Source organism: Agelaius phoeniceus, chromosome 6 (genome assembly GCF_051311805.1).
Source record: "Agelaius phoeniceus isolate bAgePho1 chromosome 6, bAgePho1.hap1, whole genome shotgun sequence".
NCBI lineage: Eukaryota > Metazoa > Chordata > Aves > Passeriformes > Icteridae > Agelaius > Agelaius phoeniceus.
The window spans coordinates 23,983,047-24,001,487 of NC_135270.1; the positions used below are offsets into that span (position 1 = coordinate 23,983,047).

General features: G+C 47.2%; 1 protein-coding gene across 5 annotated transcripts in view; it reads left to right on the forward strand.

The window, feature by feature from the left end:
- PRDM11 (PR/SET domain 11) overlaps positions 1-15,528 on the forward strand; it is a 49,057-nt gene extending 33,529 nt beyond the window's left edge. For 3 of the 5 annotated variants that reach the window (XM_077180020.1, XM_077180019.1, XM_054635794.2), the window contains 3 exons: positions 1,507-1,694; positions 4,790-5,440; positions 6,277-15,528. In XM_077180020.1, coding sequence (XP_077036135.1) covers positions 1,507-1,694; positions 4,790-5,440; positions 6,277-8,441 — 3,004 coding nt within the window. In that variant the 3' untranslated portion in view covers positions 8,442-15,528. Of the gene's footprint in view, positions 1-1,506; positions 1,695-2,229; positions 4,024-4,789; positions 5,441-6,276 lie in introns of those variants that run through there. The other 2 variants (XM_077180022.1, XM_077180021.1) reach the window with 2 other exon arrangements.
- Positions 15,529-18,441: the final 2,913 nt, after the last annotated feature.

Sequence of the window (18,441 nt, forward strand, 5' to 3'; positions counted from 1 at the left end):
CTTCAAAAGTTCCTTTGTTCTGTGATCAGAAGTAAATAAAGGTTAAGAAAAGCCAGTGTTGGGAGTACCAGTCTGCTGTTTAAATAATTACAGAAGATGGCAGAGAATCCTAGGTAGCAGACATTAGGAAAAATACAACTGCTTGCAGGCACATGCACAGTTGCTTAACGTTAAAACCAGAGCCTCAGGCAGTCTGAGACACTGCCACTGCAGACTTGTTTTCTGTGTTTTGTGGGAAGTTTCACCAAGTTTGTGACCTTATATGTGTGGGTTAGTGGGATCACGTGCAGGTGGACTTGTGTCTTTATGCATTCACATGGCTAGAGAAGGTAGAATATTCAGAACATTTGACAGATTTCTTAAGCCAAAGAAATACCTGTATATACATTAGGGAACTTAGGCAAGGACTAATTGCAGCAGATGTCAGAGGAGCCATATGCTCCCCTGCAGCCTCCTTGCCTTTGCTGAGGTTGCTGCAGCAGGGTGTGCTGAGCAAAAGAGGCAAATGGCATAAGAGAAAAATAAGTTTTAGCTATGAGCTGTTCATGTCTGATTTGGGGTCTACACATGCTGTGATGGGGCCTCTTTCCTGGGTAGCTGTTGTGAGCTCATGCTGGTGGCAACTGGAACCAGTATTACCAAGCCTTTTTCATGTCCTCTAGCAGGAATATGAGGAGTGTGAGAGCAAGTAATATGACCTTAGTGATAGATTGTTGTCTTAGCAAATTGCACAGAGGGGCAGTTGCTTGGAGTAGGAATAAATACATTTTTGCTGAGCTGAGATGAAGCTGTTTTAAATCAGGAAAATAAATCCCATGCCCTGAAAGTGATCTTTTTGTCAGCACTGCCAGGAGATCCCCACAATGTGGTGTTGGGATTTCCACTGGCAGAGCTGAATTGGTTTTTTATGTCGCACCCTGCTGAACTCTGAAGTGCAAAACCTTCCAATACTGGTATGTCCTTGGACAACCAGCACATACTCCCATGCCCATTAGGTATCCATGTTTCTGTCCTTAGAATCTTAATTCTGCTTGCCTGAAAGGACAGAAGCAAGCAAATCTGTTACCAACTAAAAAAGGAAGGCAGTGTTTTTGGGAAGCAGGCAGGCAGAGGAACCCTTCTGTATTCCAGGTATTCCTGAGAACAAGGGAGGGAGCCCTGGGACGTGAAGTGATGGTAGGAGTCCAGAAGTCCTTGTTTCCATCACTAGGCAAAGATATTTCTGACTGGTAGAGTCTGTCACCCTTGCTGGCAGACATCCCTTCAGACTGGATGTGCATTTGTGTCATCCCTTCCCCAGCAAAAAACAGCCCCACTGGCTTAGTGTTCCCTGGGTGTCCATGCTCGTTTGCACACCATTGCTTATAACTCCATGCTTTCCAGCCTGGCTGTGTTGATGTCTCTCTCCAAAGGTCATTCTGGCTTCTTCCTGGTTGTCATTCTGATGCAAGGGGGGCACAGGAGAGAAGTTTGTGCTTCACACCTGCCTTGTCCCCTTGCCCTCAGATACGTCATCATCTCCCGGGAGGAGAGGGAGCAGAACCTGATGGCCTTTCAGCACAGCGAGAGGATTTACTTCCGTGCCTGCCGTGACATCCACCCTGGGGAGAAGCTGCGGGTCTGGTACAGTGAGGATTACATGAAGCGGTTGCACAGTATGTCCCAGGAAACCATGAACAGAAATTGCACAAGTGGTGAGTCCTTTCCCTTTCCATCCTCTCTCCTGATCCCCTCAGGCTGCCCCACAGCTGGGCCAAGTGTGGTGGGTGAAGTAGGTTTTGCAGAGGCTGTGTGAGGAGATCTGCATTTCTAGAAGCAGAGCACCTCCGGGTGAGAGCCCCCAGCTCTGCCTGGCACAGATGGATGGGTGCACAAGAAGAGTAAGATACCCACAGTCATGGAGATCATGAAAGAAAGATTTGTGCTGTGATGTGTCACGTCATGTGTTGTGTTGTGCCATGCTGTGTGTGTGTGTGCTGGAAGGGCCTGATGCAATGCCCAGGGATCACAGAGCACCCGTCACAAGACTTTTTGGCCCGAAGATTGCCAAGCTGATAATCCTACAAGACAGAGTTAGGTTTTTCCTCTGAACATGCTGCTCTCTCTGGCTCCTGTGAGCAGCTTGTTTGAGGGAGCTCTGGCTGGTTTTGTGTCCATTTGAATGAGATTTCCTTGGTGTGTTTGTATGTCCATTTTCCTCGTTTAATTTATCTCCTCTTTCTTCAGAAAGATAATTTGGGATCAGCGCGACATCAGCTCCTTAGTCTCACAACCTTAGAATGTGTGTACAACGTACAGGAGGCTTTGTACTTGTCAGACTGATTCTTCCTTGGATAAAAATTGTTATCTTGTCTAAAGAGTAGCAATGTTGAAACAAACCCAGCAGTCCTTTGGGCCCACGTATTGTCAGCAATATAGGAAGCTTTAGAGGAAAGCAAAAATTCTTAATGCATCTGTTCATCTGTACAATGCTGATACCTGAAGTTAATTAGGAACATTTCTTTCCAGGCTAGATGCAGAATGGCAGGGCCTCAGAGGGGCAGCCACACTAAATATAATTTGTAATTATGATTCCTGAGTATATTATTACACAGCTGCTGTTGCTGCCTTGACTTGGTAAAAGGTGTCTCCTCTTCAGTCATGGGGTGGACAAGTTGTCCTGAAAAAGCTGATTATCTCTATCACCTTAGGGTTGTTATGCACTTGCAGTGTTACATCGTGGTGGCTGTACTTGGGCAATTCCCACTTCTGAATTAACATTGGTATGAATTTGCTTTTTATGTAATGAACACCAGTGAGTGATTAGGTACAGGCTGCAGTGATTTTGCTGCAGTAACATGCACATATTAGTTATCCAGATGGCTTAGTGCTTTCTGAAAGTACAGCAAGAGACAGTCTGTGCCCTTGGAGCAGCTGCTCTACAGGGGCACCAAGGCTACGAGCTATTGCCCTGCCATGCAGACATGCCTTTAGTCCTGGATTGTCATGGTGTCATGGTTTGTGGGAGCTGAAATGGTAGCTCACAGCCTGCTCTGTGCTACAAGTGTGGTGAAGATCTGAATCAGGACTCTCCAGAATCTGCCACAGCCTCATGCACCTTCAGGTAGAAACTCATGTGGCTACGGAGACCATTCCAGAAACCCCCTGACATCTTGGTGAGCTCATCCTGCTGCAAGCTGGGCTCAGCCTGCATTCACAGAAGGGGCACAGAGATGTTAAAACGGAGCATCACCTGAGCCATTGCTAGACTTGCAAGAGACATCGAAGCCTCCATTGGGAGGGCACTGGGAAGTGGTCAGAAAGCAGCACAAAAATCTGCTGAGTCACTTTCTATTTAAAAGATTTCAAATCCCTGCAGATGAGTCTGTCAAAGGAAGTGGCACACTTTACGAACTCACAGAAAAATAACATGGTTCCTGGGTTTTGCTTCTGGTGATGGTTTCTGAGCCACCTCATCATTGGAGTTGAGACCAGTAATGTGAGGGATCATCTTGTGATTTCTAACTTTTCCATAGGGCTGAAGCAGTTGGCTGGTTGGGGAAAAAATCACCAAGAAAGAAGAACCAGTTCTCTAAATCACTAGCTCTCATAGTAGTTGCTATGGTCCATAACAGGGGAAATACTAAGAGAGAGAGTGAAAGTTTGTCCATAGGAATTCTCATCAATGTGTTGAAAATGAGATCTGTTGTTATGGATTCCCTAAAGAAGTGTCTGGGTTTCCCAGCCAGCATCCAAACCCAGTGCAAAATCCCATCCATTCAGGCCAGCCCTTTTTACAGTGCCTTACTCTAACTGTTTCGAGTCTTGCATCTTTTCTGCATTCTTAGCATTGCTCTCCTTAGAGAGGGAATGGTAGCTTTTGCTCCATAACTCTTATGAAAGCATGAATACACTTTAAGCAAACAAAACCAAAAATCAGCATAAAGCAGCGTCTTGTTTGGGAAGCCATCAATGCTTGAAGTTATTTACAAGATAGAAGAGTGATGGAAATTGAGCCAAACCTATCGTCTTTTGAATTTCCAGGTAAGGAAATCTGGCTATTCCCTTTATTTTAAGCAATTAATAATTTATATGAGGTTACTTTTAATATTTTTTTTTTCAATTACTGAATGGTCATGCTCTCAGACTCCACCAGGACAAGCTAGATGTCCCATCCTTGGAGGGCATTCACCCATTGTAGCTCAGCTGACAATGTGTACCTTAGGTTTTAAGTGTGCAAGTTGTTTTTACTCCTTTACTTTGCATTTCTGGAGCAGCCTCCAAACTGAAAAAGAGTAAAGGGGCTTGCAAACTTTGTGCCATGGCGTGCACAGACACTGGGGTTGTCATGAAATGGTGTAAATCTCTCACTGCACTGCTGTACGCTTGATACCTTTTACCAAGTCAAAACAGGCACAGGACTTCCAGCCAGCCAAAATAGCACTTAGGCTCTGGGTATAGTTTCCACCATGATCAGTTATTCACTTCATAGTCCTCTTCCAACGCAGGTTGGTTGTACCTTTAGGTTAAACAAGCTGCCTGTAGTTTCTCTTCTCTTTGAAGTGTGTGGGTTCTACTCTGCTGTGGTTACCCAGGACTGTCTCTGTTTTTGCAGACATGCCCATTAGCGGGGCTTCTCCTCTTGCAAGCCTTGGTTTCCACTGAGTTGTGTCAGTTCCCTGGCTTGTAACATAATATGCAGACCTGCAGGGATTCAGTCTGCCTTTTTGTTCATTTTTGTTTGAGTTTTAGATTGAGGGATGTTGCTCCGTTCCCAGTGATAATCCCCACCCCTCATTTTCCATTCTAGGAGACAAAATGTTACAGAATGAAAACTCAGAAAAGAATGTAGAAAACCAAGAGGATGCAAGGGGAGCACTCCAGTTCACTACCTTAAAGCAGGGGAAGAGCCCCTACAAGCGCAGCTGTGACGAGGGGGAATCCCACCCCCAAACAAAGAAAAAAAAAATTGACCTCATCTTCAAAGATGTCCTGGAGGCTTCTTTGGAGTCTGCCAAATTTGAAGACAACCAGTTAACAACAAGTACACCACTTCCCCTCAGAAGAGCATCTAAATACCAGGCTGAAGACATCTTTGAGCAGTGTGGCAGTGCCATGCAGCACGGCTCCCTGAGCCTCAGCAGAAACCAGAGGGAGAGCGAATGGAGGGTCCCTCACAGTTCCTCTTTCATCTCAGCCAAGGAGATGAGCATCCTTGAAGACGAGGAAGAAGAGCCCCTGTCACTTAAAGCAGACAGCCCAACTGAGCTGTCACTGGCCTCTGCACAAGGCAACTCCCATGAAATCCCCACCACATCCTTCTGCCCCAACTGCATCCGGCTGAAGAAGAAAATCCGGGAGCTGCAGGCTGAGTTAGACATGCTGAGATCTGGGAAGTTACCTGAGGCACCTGTGTTACCGCCCCAGGTACCCGAGCTCCAAGAGTTCTCAGACCCCACAGGTAAGCCTTGCCGAGTTAGAGCATTCTCCAAACCCTGCCTAAGGAGAGTAGTGAGATGCCTGTATGGTGTGTACCCATCTAAAGCATTTTGCTCTGAGTATTCAGGTGAACCTGTGGTTCCATGGAAGGTTCTTTGTCAGGTTTTGTGACTGGGTGGGCCAGGAGCTGATGCTGTGGGTACAGTGGAAAACTGTTTGGGAAAGACTCTGTATGACAATTTGCTCTATTTGTTGCCATTGTAATTGATAATGCACTGCCAATAAAAAAGACATTCCATTGCAGACAGTTTGTTTGCTGTATTTTTGATGCATTCTCTTTCAGCGGAAGACCTTCCACAATGCCTCACATGCTACCAAGAAAGTATGAATGACTCTGTGGTATTGCTGAAATGTGCTCTCTTTGTGTATGAAATTATGTCCTGCTGTGTCCCTTGTTGGAAATCTCTCTTTGTTTCCTCCACTGCCTTAACAAAACCATGTGTGCCTTTTTGAAGATACATTTCATTTTCTCCAGGAACATGCTGTCAAGCGGCCAGGAGCCTTCAGTAAAAGGAATATTTTGGTCACACAGTGTGTTGTTCAGGTGGCTAGGATGTAGTGTCCTTTTTTGCTGTTCATTGTGGCATGTTGGAGACAAAGTTCTTATGCAGAGATATTGATTTCTTTTCCTTTCAAAGTCATTATTAAAATTCTATCTATAATGTATTGTGGGCAGGAGAAGAGAGGTTGTGGCCAGCTCTTTGGGCAGTGCTCTTACTGTCACCAGTAGGATGCTTCTCTAGCTCAGCAACTTTGTAAATACCATATTTTTTTCCTTTCTTTCCTTTTTTGTTACAGCTTCAGAAAGCATCATCTCAGTTCCCACCATCATGGAGGATGATGACCAAGAGGTGGATTCTGCTGATGAATCAGTTTCCAATGATATGATTGCTGCTACAGATGAGCCTTCTAAGATTTCTTCTGCGACGGGACGGAGGATACGGCGGTTCAAGCAAGAGTGGCTTAAAAAGTTTTGGTTTCTGCGGTACTCCCCGACACTGAATGAGATGTGGTGCCATGTCTGTAGGCAGTACACAGTGCAATCTTCTCGGACTTCAGCCTTCATCATTGGCTCTAAGCAGTTCAAGATACACACGATAAAGCTTCACAGCCAGAGCAACCTCCACAAGAAGTGCCTGCAGCTTTACAAGCTCAGGATGCACCCAGAGAAGACAGAAGAGATGTGCCGAAATATGACCCTGCTCTTCAACACCGCCTACCACCTGGCCCTGGAGGGCAGGCCCTACTACGACTTTCGGCCTCTGGCAGAGCTACTGAGAAAATGTGAACTCAAGGTGGTGGATCAGTACATGAATGAGGGAGACTGCCAGATCTTAATTCACCATATCGCCCGCGCTCTCCGAGAGGACCTTGTTGAGCGCATCCGGCAGTCTCCCTTCCTCAGCATCATTCTGGATGGGCAGAGTGACGACTTGCTTGCAGATACAGTTGCAGTCTATGTGCAGTACACCAGCAGTGATGGGCCTCCAGCAACTGAATTCCTGTCTCTTCAGGAGCTTGGCTTTTCTACAACAGACAGTTACCTTCAAGCATTAGATCGGGCTTTTTCCAGCCTGGGAATACGATTGCAGGATGAGAAGCCAACTATTGGCTTGGGAGTTGATGGTGCTAACATTACCGCCAGCCTGAGAGCCAACTTGTTCATGACAATCAGAAAGACCTTGCCCTGGCTTCTCTGTCTTCCCTTTATGGTGCATAGGCCCCACTTGGAAATTTTGGATGCCATTAGTGGGAAGGAACTACCATGTCTGGAGGAGCTAGAAAACAATTTGAAGCAACTGCTCAGTTTCTATCGTTATTCTCCCCGACTCATGTGTGAGTTAAGGGTCACTGCTGCCACTCTGTGTGAGGAGACCGAGTTCCTGGGGGACATTCGAGCAGTGAAGTGGATCATTGGGGAGCAGAACGTGCTCAACGCTCTCATCAAGGATTACCTTGAGGTTGTGGCCCATCTCAAAGATGTCAGTGGCCAAACCCAAAGGGCAGATGCTTCTGCCATTGCCTTGGCCCTCCTGCAGTTCCTGATGGACTACCAGTCGATTAAACTCATCTACTTCCTGCTGGATGTGATCGCTGTGCTTTCACGCCTTGCCTACGTCTTCCAAGGGGAGTACCTTCTTGTGTCACAGGTGGATGATAAAATAGAGGAGGCCATCCAGGAGATCAGCCGGCTAGCAGACTCCCCTGGGGAGTACTTGCAGGAGTTTGAGGAAAACTTCCGTGAAAGCTTTAATGGCATTGCTGTGAAAAATCTACGGGTGGCTGAAGCCAAATTCCAGTCGATCAGAGAAAAGATCTGCCAGAAGACCCAGGTGATCCTAGCCCAAAGGTTCGATTCCCGCAGCCGGACATTTGTGAAGGCCTGTCAGGTATTTGACCTTGCAGCTTGGCCCAGAAGCACTGATGAGCTCATGAGCTATGGGAAGGAGGATATGGTACAAATATTTGAACACCTGGAGACAGTCCCATCATTTTCCAGAGAGGTTTGCCGAGAAGGGATGGACACCCGAGGGAGTCTGCTGATGGAGTGGCGGGAACTCAAGGTGGATTATTATACCAAAAATGGTTTTAAAGACTTGCTCAGTCACATTTGTAAATACAAACAAAGATTTCCCCTCCTAAATAAAATAGTTCAGATCCTCAAAGTCCTTCCCACCTCTTCGGCCTGCTGTGAGAAGGGGCGCACCGCCCTGCAGAGAGTGCGCAAGAACAACCGTTCCCGGCTGACGCTGGAGCAGCTCAGTGACCTGTTGACGATTGCTGTTAACGGGCCGCCCATTGCCAACTTCGATTGCAAAAGGGCTCTCGACAGCTGGTTCGAGGAGAAGTCAGGCAACAGTTACGCGCTCTCGGCCGAAATGCTGAGCAGGATGTCATCTCTTGACCAGAAGCCGATGTTGCAGAGCATGGACCACGGCTCTGAGTTTTACCCTGATATTTAGGAAGGAATGCCTCAGATCAGATAATTTTTTTAATCTATACTCTAAACTTTGATATATTATATAAAATATATATATTATCTATATTAAGGAAAAACCCACACTGAAAATTTAAGACGATGTGCGTCTGATAGAAGCTAAGCAGAATTTTAAAGATTGAGACAATGTTTAGACATTTACTGGTGTCTCCAACCATGGCAGCTGCAATGTAGGTGGCAACATTTCATTCTTTTGAAGCATGTGCTGGGGCCATACTCTACATGTTCAAACCTAACAACCTATAAGCTAGACAACGGGTCTTTGTCAGCCTCATCCTCCCAGCGGTTTCCTTTGTATGTGTGTTGTCAGTTTGCTGGGTTGGTTTTTGTTTTGTTTTGTTTCATTTTGGGGTTGATTGTTTGTTTGTTTGTTTGTTTGTTTGTTTTCCCCTCAGTTTCAATCTCTGCCTCTCTTTCCATTGTTCTGCCCAGTTATTGAGCCATTTGAGCCTTTTGTTGGCAACCATCAGATTTCTAATTTCTGACAGAGCAACCCGTGTGTTTTGTTGCTCCCAGCTCCACCCAGTTCTCTTCAGTTGAGTGGAAGCTTTCTTCACTCAAAAAATTACTGACAGGAGAGGAGGGCTGGGGGCATTATTTTGAGTCTTTATTCTGATTTAGAAACAAATGCCTCCCCTAAACTGTGATGCCTCTTTCTCAGTTCTCCCTACCTTTGGGCTGTAGAGTAATACTTGGCTTTCAGCTCCTTTTATGATAACCATAGTACCAGTCTATCATACATATGTTATAACATGATGTCATGTGCAGACTATAAAATAGCAAAATAGAGAAGGCAGGGGAAAATTTTTGCATTTATATTTTTATATTGTATGAGATAAATATATATATATATATACAACTATTCATTCAAAACCAGGGCTGCTGTGGAAGCTAGACAGCCAATGAGTCGAGAGCCACCTCTGGGCGGAGATTCAAAGGCTTAAAAATTATATTCTAATTTACATTATTTATACCATGTCTTTATAATCCTAGATTGTTGTGGGGCTTTTGTTTTGTTTTGTTTTGTTTTGTTTGGAATGACTGAAAGAAAAACCTGCTGCATTTTGGTGGCAGGAGCTATCAATGCAAGATTATCTTGGATTATAATCATGTGTGATGTCCTACAAAGGTTCACTTACTCTCTTGTGACCAAGGTAACATGTTCCACAGCACAGCAGACTGATGACAGCAGGAAGAAGGCATGCTCTGCTTCTTCCTGCAAAATATTTCTTCCTTTCTTGAAGGAATGCAGAGTCCAGCTGAAATGTGAATTGGGGGACTTGCACCTTCCATCACAAAGAGATTGTTTTGTGGGCTTGGGGCTCTCCTTTGTTTTATTCTTTTAAAGTAAACAAGCTCCATCCACACAAAATCACTTCAGGTTAGAAAAGAGAAAAAAAAAAAAACACAAAAAAACCCCAACCAACCAAAAAAAACCACACAAACAAAAAAGGTGCAAAAACTCCACAGATGCTAGTGCCTTGCCCTGCTGATGTGGCATGGACAGCACCAACCTGACCAGACCATCGTGGGAGTGAGACGTGTTATCCAAAAGGTGTCCAAGCCAACATGTTCTCACTTCCCAGAGGGATGAGCTTTGTGCCAAGCTGTGTTGTTTGGAAACATGATGGTGGTATCAGCAACACTGAACCTTTCCTTTCTCCTGTTACCCCCCTGCCCTTGGTCTTGGTGCTAAGATATCTCTAGAACCGTTGCTGCTAGTTAATAGCTTTTCATTTATATAAATATATATATATATATATATATAATATTATTTTATTTTTTAAACTTTTTTGTTTGTTTTCAATGGAGATGTAGCATGTTTGGAACTGATCTCTCTCTGAGTCACTTTCACTGCCAGGGTTCACGCACTGTCTTCCCCAGGAAAACACACACTTCTACCTAGGTCTCACTCACCTCCTGCTAACCCCTTTGCCTTCAGCAGAACTTCACAGCCAGCACTGGCAGAGGTATGCAGCCAAGCCACTATGGAGTGGTTCAACTTTCAAACCACACAGGAACAGCTAGGCTGGTGTTGGTCAGGGTTTTGGAAGTGTTTGCCTCTGTCCTTGTGGGACTGAGGAGGGATTGAGCCCACCCAAAACACAAGTGGTGGCCTGTCCTTGTGCCCTGACACTGCCCCTTTGCTGTAAAACAGGGCCTTTCAGTCAGATGGTCCAAGTGGAGCAGAGTGGACCCTGTGAATGTAGCAGTGAGGGCTGGTCAGCACCCTCTGTAGCACTTACCCCTTGCCTTACCTCTGAGAGCACGTGCAGCCTGAGGCTGGCTCGGGCAGGAGAGGGCAGCTGTGCCAGGGCCACTCAGCTGCTGCCAAACTGCCACCAGGGGTGCAGGCACTGGGTGCTCTTCCTTGTGGTCCTCATGGAAATGGCACAAGCTAGGTCAGGGCATCCCACAGTTGCAACACAGGGGCACTGATATGACACACCTAGGAAGCATGAAAAATGGCTTTGTTTTCATGTTTTCCTATATTTTCTTAGGAATTTTATGATCAAGTTGATCCATTCATCCAGAGCAGTGAAAATTAAACTGGAAACCCCCTGCTAGCTGTACAGCCTTGGATGGTTGTTTGCCTGACCATAAAGTAGGGATCTCTCCACACAAGGGGCTCATAGCTCTCCAGTCACGGTTTGAATTGTCTCTGCTCAGGGTGCTGCTGCGAAGCTCTGGAGCTGCTGCCTGCCTGGGAGGTGGCAGGCTCCCTTCCTTTTTAAACTTGAGGAGATGTAAAAAGATAAAAAAGATAGAAAATCTGCTGTTCCTTTAGTTTCTGACTGGAGATGGGCAAGGTGAACATGGGTCACAGAATCCATAGAACTCCATAGCTCTTTGTAGGTAGAGAGGAAAAATCACCTGCCTTTCTGTTTGCAGCAGCAAAAGCTCCTTTGCATAGAAGCCCATCAAAGTGCCTGGCCCACATGGAGGGAAGGAACATTTGGGGACAGTCTCCAGACACCTTTGGAGAGAGGAATGCTCCCCCAGGACTTGTGTTGAGCAGCCCAAGAGGCCTGTTTACAACTCTCGATCCAAGCCTCCTAACTTTTGTCTACCAGGGAGGAAATGGCAAGGTGAGAGTTGCCAGTGGCCTGGTCAGAAATTATTCTTCCAATTTGTCACTCCTTCCCTTTGGTTCACTTGCAAATCCTGCTTTCATCTGTGACACCTTTCACTGGCAGCTTTTATTTCTAATGGTGCAGTGAAATGTGCAGCATGTGGTGATATTCTCTGGCAGCCAGCTGACACAGGCAGAGCACTTGTTCCTTTAGCAAATAACTGCTTGCAAACAGTGATTCCTGCCACTGGATGTTGTGATTACCCATGATAGGAAAGGTCAGAGACCCTTTACCTTGGTAATGAGGATAGACAAGAGCTTGGTAGAGCAGCTGGCCCAACCCAGCCCAGCCCAGCCCATCCCAGCTCCTCCAACACAATTCCCTGTTACCCACACATCAGAAAATAAACCTGGCCTTTGTCCTAGGGTAATGCAGGTGCTTTGCAAGCTTTCTCTCCAGGTCAACCTGCCAATCTCAGATCTGTAGCTCTTACTTTCATGGATAGTCTGTGGATGGAAACATGACTACCAGCATCGACAAGATAGGGAGGAGGGCAGAATATCAATGCAACGAACCCCTGGCTTCCCAGGGCTCCCAAGCCTTTCCCAGGTGCAACTCTGTGCCTGTATGTCTGGGCCCAGCCTGGTGGCAGTGAGGCCAGGAGGCAGCAGCAGGCATGGGGAGGGCTTAGCAGGGTGCTGAGGGAGGCCTCTGTGGCTCCAAGTTTGCCATGCCTCGAGCTTAATCAAGGCCTTTCCTGCTGTGCTGAGAGAGCGAGAGGAGCTGTTTTGAATGTGTTGCTCACAGTGTCTTGAACTGGTTAGGCTACAAAGACAGAGGATTCAGTTTTTCTTGAATGAGCTCTTTTTTGTCTCCTTTCCCTGCATCTTAGCTATGGCATCTGACTGTGAATAATGCACACTTCTCCAAACCCTCGGGTTTGTATTTCTAGCCTGTGGGATTTTTGGTTGCCAATTTCCCTTCCCCACTTTTTGCTCAGGCTCCTTGCCTCTTTTACCCTGCTGTGAAGCAGAAATCTGTGAAGCACATTTAGACATGTCCTTCTGCAGGACTCACCTTGTGTCCACAGGGATCCAGGCCCTCCAGCCACGAGACCGACCTCAGCAGGGATAATCCTCACAGGAAACCAAAGCTCTTCCCATGCCAGCAAAAGCACACGGAAGTTACGGGGGCTGTGAGGGGACACAGTGGGCAGGGTCCTCGTGTGGTGTCTGCCTTGGGTCTTGAGCCAACTGCACCCATGTCCCCCGTACTTGTGACACTCTTGCTGGTATGATTGTTCAGACATGATTCAGGCTCGGTCCATCTCTTTCTCACAGCACAAACTCAACCAGGTGGCCCACGGGGTCTTTGGAGTTCCCCTCCTTTCTTATCTCATGAGGATTGCTGTTTGTTTGACCAGTGCCTAGACAGCTGGCTTGCAAATAAGCAGCAACAGCCTCTGCTTTTGCAGATTCCCCTTTCACCCCTGTTAAAAGAGGTCTTAAAAGCAGAGAAATGGTACGTTAATCCCCCAGCCATTGTATCCAATGCAGTAATGCCTATGCAATTCCTGTCTCCCTTGGAGACACATATGATGTGTGTGCATGTAAGCTAGTGTATGTATACAGTACATATGCATATGGTCTATATATTGTATATACGCACATCCCAGTACATATACACACAGTACAAAAGATTAAAATCACATGCTTATATATCTATAAATGAAATCCTATATATTTATATATTTCTATGTTTTCAATAGATATAAAAATATAATATAGAGATAGACTCAACCACCCTTGTGTAAGGCTGGCCCTGTGTTCTAGCACAAGGCATGTAACACTGAAGACTCTGGACTTTGGGATGGTTTTAGCCATACACTGAGGCCTACATTTACATGTATAGCACTCTATGGAGAGGGGCTTGGCTGTGTTTAGGGCAAGGGGTTTCCTTGCTGGCATGTTAACCGAGTGATAAATAAGGTTTGTTTAATAATGGAATGTCTTGGTAGGGAAAAATGCTTGAGTGTCCTTCTCCCAATAAAGCCTCTTGCTGGGAGCCTGTGTGTTCACAGTTGGACAGACACATATCCACCCTCACATGCACTTTGCTCTCTCTGCATGGATGCAGTTGGCAACTGTGGACACTGGTGCTGTGGAAATGTGGCTTTTTGCAGTTCCACCTGGCATTCCTCAGCAGTTGCCGGCACTCTGCCAGGGAGACCCTGCACTGGCCAGCGCTCACGTGGCCCCAGCGAGAGCATGGGTGCACTTGCAGGCGTCAGCCAGCGACACAGCCATGGCGCTGGGATAAAAGCAGCAGCAGGAGAGCCAAGGCGGTTTTGAGCGGAGGAAGGGTTCAGCCACGCAGGTGGAACTGGCAGGGATAGTGTATGGAGCTGGAACATTGCAAACGAGAAGGAATCGTGAAGTCGGAGCGATAGGGATGAGAGTGCGCAATCCCAGCTGGGAAGGCACACTCAGCTCTGTTGGGTCAGGCTGGCCACTGTTCTGCTGCTGGAGCCATTCTGCTCCCTCAGGTCTCACAGCCGCTCCTCAGCCCGTGAGCAGCCTGCCTGGCCAGGGGTCCAAGGAGACTTTCTGGAGGAAAGGGAATGATGTGATTGTACGGAAGACATGGTCAGTGTCACATGTGTGCCTTTGGGCCCCAGGACACAGAGTTCGGACCTTGCCAGGCTGAAGCACCAAAGGGTGCAACCCTCTTACCCTGCCCCTGCAAAGAGACACCTGCTTTCCCATGACCAGCATTTCTGTGCTGGGGTCGGGGTGGATCAGCCCTCCCTGAGTATCTGCTGATGCCTGTGGGATGGGCAGCTCTCTCATCTCTCCATCCCTCCCATCACTCAGCCACTCATAGGACACTGGCCCTGCTGCATCCTGAAGCCTTTGGCTGACACCTGAGAGGACCTGACAGGTGCCTCTGGCCGGTCCAGCAGCAGGTGGTCAGTCAGTGAGCTGCTTCCCCACAAGGTTGGAGGGAAAGCATGGATGTTTGCCTTTGCAGCTCCACACCAGGCCTGGCAACCACTGCACTCCTTGCTGTTTGTTTTATTTGTTGGCTTTGGTCGGGAGGAGGGTGAATTGTAATTGCAACATCCGAATGGATCATTACACTGGTTTTGCATGAGCAGACGCTGTGCAAGCTGTCCCCAGGCCCTGTCACACACCTCAGTGCCCTTTCCCAGGCCTCTCTCCTCCACACAACTGGTAATCCACCTCAGCCGCCCCTGCCCGGCGGCGGCTCCCCGCTCTGCCGCAGCCCCTCAGCGGCAGGGAGCTCTCAGCACCTGTTCCTTCACAAACCTCAGAGACCGTTTTCTCGCTCCAGCCCCCTCCTTCCGAAGCCACTGACACCCGCGCCAGCCCAGCCCGCGGCCTCACCTCCCAGCCGCCCTGCTGGGGGTGCTGCCGCCCGGCGAGGGGCTCCCATGCACTGCACCTCATGTTGAATAAGCTCGCTGGGCTACGTGGGAACCACGTCTCATGGTTCATATGCTGTAATGTCCCAAATGCTACAGGAGGGCTACGGAGTTTTCTGCCAGTCATGGCATCCTCATAGACTCACCCGACAGTTAGCAAAAATGCATTTCTACTTCCAGAAAATGAGGTTTTGTCAAACCTCTCCGTATCCACATCCAAGCACAGCCCTGCTGAACTGTTTCAAGCGATCTCTCACCCACCCACTCACCCACCACACACACATATGAAATGAGAGAAAAATATCTAGACATCTATTACTATATATGTATTAATATGTTAATATCACTCTTTTGGAGATATTAAAATGTTATTACTTTACAGACTATGCTTTATAGTACCTGTGTGAAAGGACCTAGGACACTGGATACGAATAGAGCTATGTTGATATATCATGGTATGTACACAAGAACTTTCCTTTTGTCATATTATCCTTGTAATGTAAAATGATTGTTAATAAAAAAAAATTAAATTTATCAAATTGGGTTTCCAATTCTTTGAGTTGTTCTTGGAGTTAATGTCATTTTGCCAGATGAAGGGCATCTAAGCTGATGCACTCCCGTTTCCCTCAGCCCAAGACTATAAAGAGCAGATTCAGTGCTGATTAATCCAGAAGGGTCAGTTGCAGCCCCCTGAGGTGCAGCTGGTAGTTCTCTCTCCTGAGTGACTGGCTCCTGACATGCTGAGTGCCACTGCAGCCCTTTGAAGTCCTCACCTTGGTGAGCAGGTCCAGCATGTCCTGTGATGGAGCTGCCTTGTTTCCCCATGGGCTGGGTTATCCCAGTGCTGTGCCAGGGCTGCAGCAGGCAGATCAGGAGCTGGCACCTCCCAGCAGCTCAGGGCTGCTCTGGGTCAGCACTGGCAGCTACATCAGCACATGCTATTTTTGGGTAGGGATGCAGAGTGGGTGCCCTTGAATCTTCGCACACCCTTTCTAGTCAGGTACGGTGGCATTACCTTTAGCTTTGCTGTGGTGAGCTGGGCTTGTCATGTGGATTGACAAAGCTGTATGTATGTGCCTGGTTTGGTTTGAAGGATGGAGAGACTTTTCTTGGGCTCTAAATGCTCTAAATCCAGGGGAAGCTGGGCTTTTTCTATCCTTAAAAGAGAGGGCTGACTTTGAATTTTTTTGACACTGGGCTCACAGTTGATTAACTAAAAGTGCAACTTTTAAAACAGTTCAATGTATTAAGAGTATTTTTGTATATGTAAGATCTTATATCTGCTAAACCGTTGTGGGCAAGAGAGCCAATATCTGAAATGAGCACATGGGTCCATGGATTAGTCCTGGGCTGTGGGTTGTGTTTGCTGTCCAAACAGCTGAAAACATTGCCTCCATGGGCTGAGTCTGGCTGCTGCTGTGGATACACCTCGCAGCAAAGGATACACCTCGCAGCAAAGGCATCACAGGGACTATGGTTCAGGTTTGCATGTCAGTACAAGCAGGGACAACCTTGCAAAGGTTTAGTCCATCCCTGGGTGACAGCTATAGCTAGAGAGAAACATAGGCGGAAAACAAAGCCCTTCCAGCACGAACAGTTGCTGGCTCAGCTGTAAATGTGTCCATGTGTCAGTGGAGGGAAGCAGAAACCAAGGAGCAAGCTGTGCAGCTGAGGGTGTAGATGCTGGGTGTGGCACTGCATACTGTGAGTGTTGATACTGATAGTATTGCTGGGCTTCAGTATGTAGGGATGGAGGCATCAACAGGACTGGCTCTTTAATCCTGTCTGAAGGAATCCTGGCTTTCCAATTAGCCCAGGCAGAGTGTGCATGTAGACCCATCAATCCCCACAAGTGAAGGGCTGTGCAGAAATTTTGGGTTCAGAGTGAATGCCTCCAAATTTTAATGGAGAGTAGCCCCTGGGGCTGGAAGTGAGCGGCAGTTTGTCATCTGAGAAGCGAAAATAGCCCCAGATTAGTCATCCAATAGGTCTAATAGGAAAGGTTGTTTTAGTGACTTCCTCAGAGTCCACTTCATTGAGCAGACCACATATTACACACAGTGAAATTACACACAGTGTAATTACACACAGTTTGTAATTTTCTGGTAGCTTTCACTGTAGTGATTGGAAATTGCTTATTTTTGAGCAGTAAGCAAGCCCAGCAAAATCCTGATGGTTGTTGGGGCTTAGCTTCAGTTGGGTTTCCTGGGCACCTGTCAGTCAGCAGTGAAAACCTCATCTCTGGGGCTTTTGCTTTTGCTAGTCAATTGACAGCATGAAGGCAGGACAATACTTCACTTTCAGCAGCTCAACCATGTGTAAAGAATCAGAACTGCTTGTGAAATGCATTGCTGCATTGTAATTCATTTCCTATAGGCAATTTTGTGCTGTGGACTCTAGTTAGTCACCCTTGGCAGTGATCAGCCTCTTTGCTGGTGGTAGCTTAAAACCAAGGACTTAAAAGCAAGATCCCTTCAAGCAAAGTGCACTATCTGAGCTTTTATCAGGAATGGAAGTTTGCACAAAATTCATCTGATCTAGGCCTAAAGGTGCCCTTCACTTGTAGGACCAGTGATTCTCATGTCAATATGAGTGAAAAGGAAATTGAAAAATTCCTCAGCGATGGTTGTCATAGCATTAAAGCCTGCCACGCACTTCCCCAGCTCTGTAGGTGTCCTGGATATGCTCCATGGAGTTGACTGTTGTTAGCAGCTGGTGCTAGAAACTTCATTTAGCAAAAAAACTGGATATGTTTCTTCCTAGAAGCAGAAGGTGTGGAGCCTATGATGCCAAGAGCAGGTTTGCAGCACTTCCCAGGGTCCGTCTTCCCTATCTTACTTTCCTGAGGCAGAAGGAAAAGCGCAGGCAGCCGAGCACATGGGTGGGTTTAAACAGGTGGCCCCCAAGATGTTTAAATCAGAGGGCAGATATCTGGGCAGTGCCAGGTCCAGCTCTGCAGTGGCACAGGGGACCAGAGGCTGTTTCTGGCAGAGCTGTCGCCATACGCCACACAAATGGAGCCACAGCTCATTTACAAAGGGCTCTAAAAATATCTGCTGGATAATCAAAGGCTCCCACAGCACAGCATATGTGCTAGCTAGACTTTTTGATTCTCTGAAGTCCTCTATTTGAAGTTGTTTTGATCAAGGAGAAGAAGAAGTGTGCTGTCTGCATGGCTGCCAGGCACCCTGTTTCTGGGGACACTGGTGGTACCTCTGGAGGTACACAGTGGGGGGAGTGCCTCGCAGGGGTGCCAGGGCTGGGATGGGGAGCCATGTGCAGCAGAGTGTCAGGAGTGGCAGAGCTGCACTCCAGGCCACCACTGCACTTTGTTGGTGTCCAGGAGAGCTGTCTGGAGAACTGGGTAGTGGGTTCGATTTAGGTGTGACCTGTTTTCTCAGGGGCATCTTGGAGCCCTGTCCTCACCGGGTTCATTCCACATTCAG